This window comes from Mandrillus leucophaeus, unplaced genomic scaffold (assembly GCF_000951045.1).
Source record: "Mandrillus leucophaeus isolate KB7577 unplaced genomic scaffold, Mleu.le_1.0 Scaffold74, whole genome shotgun sequence".
NCBI lineage: Eukaryota > Metazoa > Chordata > Mammalia > Primates > Cercopithecidae > Mandrillus > Mandrillus leucophaeus.
The window spans coordinates 2,014,956-2,019,223 of NW_012108030.1; the positions used below are offsets into that span (position 1 = coordinate 2,014,956).

General features: G+C 50.3%; 1 protein-coding gene across 1 annotated transcript in view; it reads left to right on the forward strand.

Moving 5' to 3' along the window:
- SYT3 (synaptotagmin III) overlaps positions 1–4,268 on the forward strand; it is a 33,647-nt gene that overhangs the window by 6,969 nt on the left and 22,410 nt on the right. The window contains exon 3 of the mRNA XM_011966057.1: positions 3,159–3,684. Within this exon, the coding sequence (XP_011821447.1) occupies positions 3,159–3,684 (526 nt within the window). The remainder of the gene's footprint in view (positions 1–3,158; positions 3,685–4,268) is intronic.

Genomic DNA, 4,268 nt, shown 5'->3' on the forward strand with positions numbered 1-4,268 from the left:
ATAAGCCACCGTGCCTGGCCGGAAACTGTTATACTCATGGTTATGATTTATTACAGTGAAACGATACAGACTGAAGTCAGTAAAGGGAAGAGGCACCCAGGGCAGAATCCAGGACAGAGCAGGTGTGAGCTTCCAGTCATCCTCTCCCAGTGGAGTGACATGGACAGTGCTTAATTTTCCCAGCAATGACGTGTGACAGCATGCACAGTCTATTACGAACCGGGGAAGCTCACCTGGGCCTTGGTATGCAAGGTTTTTATTGGGGGCCAGTCCCATATACGTGGCTGATTGCTGGTGTGGCTGACTTCAGTCTCCAGCTCCTCCAGAGGTTGAGCCGGAGGCCTCCAGCATACATCACAGTGTTAGCATAGACTATGCCGCATGATCCAAGGCTCCAGATAAACAAAGACACTCTAATCAGGCAGGACATTCCCTGGGCTTAGAAGTTCCCTCCCAGGAGCTGATCAAGGGCCAAACCTTTCTCTGGACAAGGTGAATCTTCTACTGCACAACTACACCACCTCTCCATGCCCAAATAGCTCCCCGGTCTGTGCAGACAGGAATGGCGAACCTGTCAGGGTGTGTGGGATCCATGTTCTGAGTTGAACAGGGTTTGAATCAGGCTGGCAGTAGGGGAAAGCATCTGTTTAATTTTCCTCCATAATGACCTTGTTTTCTCAACTCACCCTGTGTTCAGGAGGTTCGTAAAGTCCTTGCCTCTGGTTTCTAACAGGCCTCCCAGAATGCTCAGTGAGTGTTCGTCACTTAAAAAGGAGCACTCTGGGCCGGGTGCGGTGGCTCACACCTGTAATCTTAGCACTTTGGGAGGCTGAGGTGGGTGGATCACGAAGTCAGGAGATTGAGACCATCCTGGCTAACACGGGTGAAACCCCATCTCTACTAAAAACACAAAAACAAAAAATTAGCCGGGCATGGTGGTGGGTACCTTAGTCCCAGCTACTCGGGAGGCTGAGGGAGGAGAATGGCATGAACCCAGGGGGCGGAGCTTGCAGTGAGCCGAGATCGCACCACTGCACTCTAGCCTGGGTGACACAGCGAGACTCTGTCTCAAAAAAAAAAGGAGCAGTCTGGCCAGGCATAGTGGTGCATGCCGGTAATCCCAGTACTTTGGGAAGCTGAGGTGGATGGATCTGAGGCCAGGAGTTCGAGACTAGCCTGGCCAACATAACAAAACCCCGTCTATTCCAAAAATACAAAAATTAGCCAGGTGTGGTGGTGCCCACCTGTTGTCCCAGCTACTCAGGAGGCTGAGGCACAAGAAGTGCTTGAACCTGGGAGGTAGAGGCTGCAGTGAACTGAGATCACACCACTGCACTCCAGCCTGGACGACAGAGCAAGACTGCCTCCAAAAAAATAAAATAAATACATAAATAAATAAAGCACCCTAAGAGGGAGGGGAGAAGGAAACCCAGAGTTCTGCCAGTGCCTGGTATGTGTCCCTGCAGGGCTACTTCCTCTCTCTCAGAGCCTGTTTTCTCATATGTAAAATGGGATAAGTCATTTCAAAGTTATATGATGTCATAAGGATTAATGTCACACACCACTATAGCTTCACTGAGCAGTACAGGACAAGAAGGCATCCCCTTCCTGCTGTGTGTCCCCTAATGTAACTGGACACAGCCGTTCCACTCGGCTGTCCTTGCTGGCAATGGCCTTCCTACCTGCTTCCCCACCATAATCCACTGTCTGTTTGGAGTAGGGATTTTCCCTTTCACTTTGCCAACATCCAGAAGTCCATTTCAAAATAAATTCCCATTCCTTGAAGGTCATTTCTGAAAAACCCCACTCCTGGTACCAATTACTGAAGAAGCCCAAAACCTTTGGTTGTAAGAACAATTCTGTACTTGGATTTCTCTGCAAGGCATATCAGCACATATGTGGCATTCAGATTGTGTTAGCTATGGTGTTGATGGTGTTGGACACACATGGTGGCAGCAATAGGATTTATTATTCTAATAAAAATTCACATTTGAACTACCATTTATTGGGAAGCATTGAGGTGTGATAGCATCATGGTGAAGACCATGGGCTTTGAAGCCAGGCTTCCCAGGCTTAAATCCTGACTCTACCACCTACCAGCTATGAACTTTGAGCAGGTGATTACAGGTATACTGATCTCAGTTTTCTTTTGTGGAAAACAGGGATAAATATGTTGCTAACCTCATGTAGTGCCTGGCAGGCTTAAATAACCTGACCCCTATAAAGTACTGAGATATCTGGTATGTAATCACCCCTCAAGATATGTTTGTTATTATCTTCCACATGTGATTTACCTTCTGCATTCCTTCAAACTACTATAAGAGAGAAGAACTGATTTTTCCTACTTGGGAAATGGGAAGTGTAAGGTTCAGAGTGGTTAAGATACGTTCCCAAGGCCACACAGCAAGCGTGATTTAAACCCTGACCTGCCTAACTGTGTCTTGCAGGGTCCCTGCTTCCTTGACCATCTCTGAGCATTTTGCAGGACCTTGGTGCTACCTCACATGTTGTGTTCTCTTATAGAGAAGCACCAAAGTCTAGTGATTAAGAGAATAAAATCTGGAGACAGACTGCTGGATTCAAATCTCAGATCTGTCATTTGTTACTTGTAAAGCTTTAAACAAATCACTGAATCTCTCTATGTCTCAGTTTCCTCATCTTTAAAATGGTTATGTAGAAATACTGGGCTGGGCACAGTGGCCACATCTGTAATCACAGCACTTTGGGAAGCCAAGGTGGGAAGATTGCTTGAGGCCAGGAGTTCGAGACCAGCCTGGGCAACATAGCAAGACCTCATCTCTACAAAAAAAATTTAAAAGTTAGCCAGGTGTGATAGCAAGTACCTGTAGTCCCAGCTTCTTGGGAGGCTGAGGTGAGAGGATTGCTTGAGCCCAGGAGTTCGAGGGTGCAGTGAGCTATGATCATGCCACTGCACTCCAGCCTGAGTAACAGAGATTCCATCTCTTTAAAAAAAAAATACAATACTTACCTTGTAGAGTTGTAGAACATATATTAAGTAATACGTGTAAAGTGCCTGGCACTTGGGATTGCATGGACAATTGCATGGCAAATATGAAGGGTTAACTCTTTGGGGACAGCAGAGGGAGGAGGTACTGTGACCCCATCCTGACCCCTACCTCTGTCCTCATTCTCTCCAGACATCTCCGTGAGCCTGCTGTCGGTCATCGTGACATTCTGTGGCATTGTCCTTCTGGGTGTCTCTCTCTTCGTGTCCTGGAAGTTGTGCTGGGTGCCCTGGCGGGACAAGGGAGGCTCGGCAGTAGGTGGTGGCCCCCTGCGCAAAGACCTAGGCCCTGGTGTTGGGCTGGCAGGCCTGGTAGGCGGCGGCGGGCACCACCTCGGTGCTGGCCTGGGTGGCCATCCTCTGCTGGGTGGCCCACACCACCATGCCCACACCGCCCACCATCCACCCTTTGCTGAGCTGCTGGAGCCAGGCAGCCTGGGGGGTTCTGACACCCCTGAGCCCTCCTACTTGGACATGGACTCGTATCCAGAGGCTGCAGCAGCTGCAGTGGCCGCTGGGGTCAAACCGAGCCAAACATCCCCTGAGCTGCCCTCCGAGGGGGGAGCAGGCTCTGGGTTGCTCCTGCTGCCCCCCAGTGGTGGGGGCTTGCCCAGCGCTCAGTCACATCAGCAGGTCACAAGCCTGGCACCCACCACCAGGTGAGAGAGGATACTTGGCTGGGGGTCCACTCTGAACTTCTGCTCCTCCTCTGTGTCTCTTTCCCATCTATGGTTCTTATGGGTTCGGGATTTGGAGGGAAATCGGGGTATCGACTCCTGGATCTTAGGGAAAGAGGAGGGTGGGGCCCTAGACTCCTGGCTCTGAGGGAGGTTGGGGCTATGGGGTCTAGACCCCTTGGACCCGAAGGAGTAGGGGACTGGGAGCCTGAATTCCTGGGTCCAGAGGGAGGAGACTGGGGAAAGGACTTCAGGACAGGAAAGTAGAGGAGAATGAGGTTGGATCCCCAAGTCCCTGTGGCACAAGGCAATTCACCCCCTTTCACTCTAAGCCAGGATTGGTAGTGGGACCTGGAGTTCCTTCATTCATTATTCCTCAATATACCTGTAAATGTATATTGAGCACTAATATAAACTAGGCCTGAGCAGGGTGTTAGGAAAACACCGGACTCTGCCCTCCTGTTACTCACAGTGCAGGGGAGGCAGCCCCCAGACTGGCTGTCCTGGTGTAGCTGGGCTGGTGAGGCAGGAAAGCGGCTCAGGGGACCAAGGCTGGGAGAAGGCTG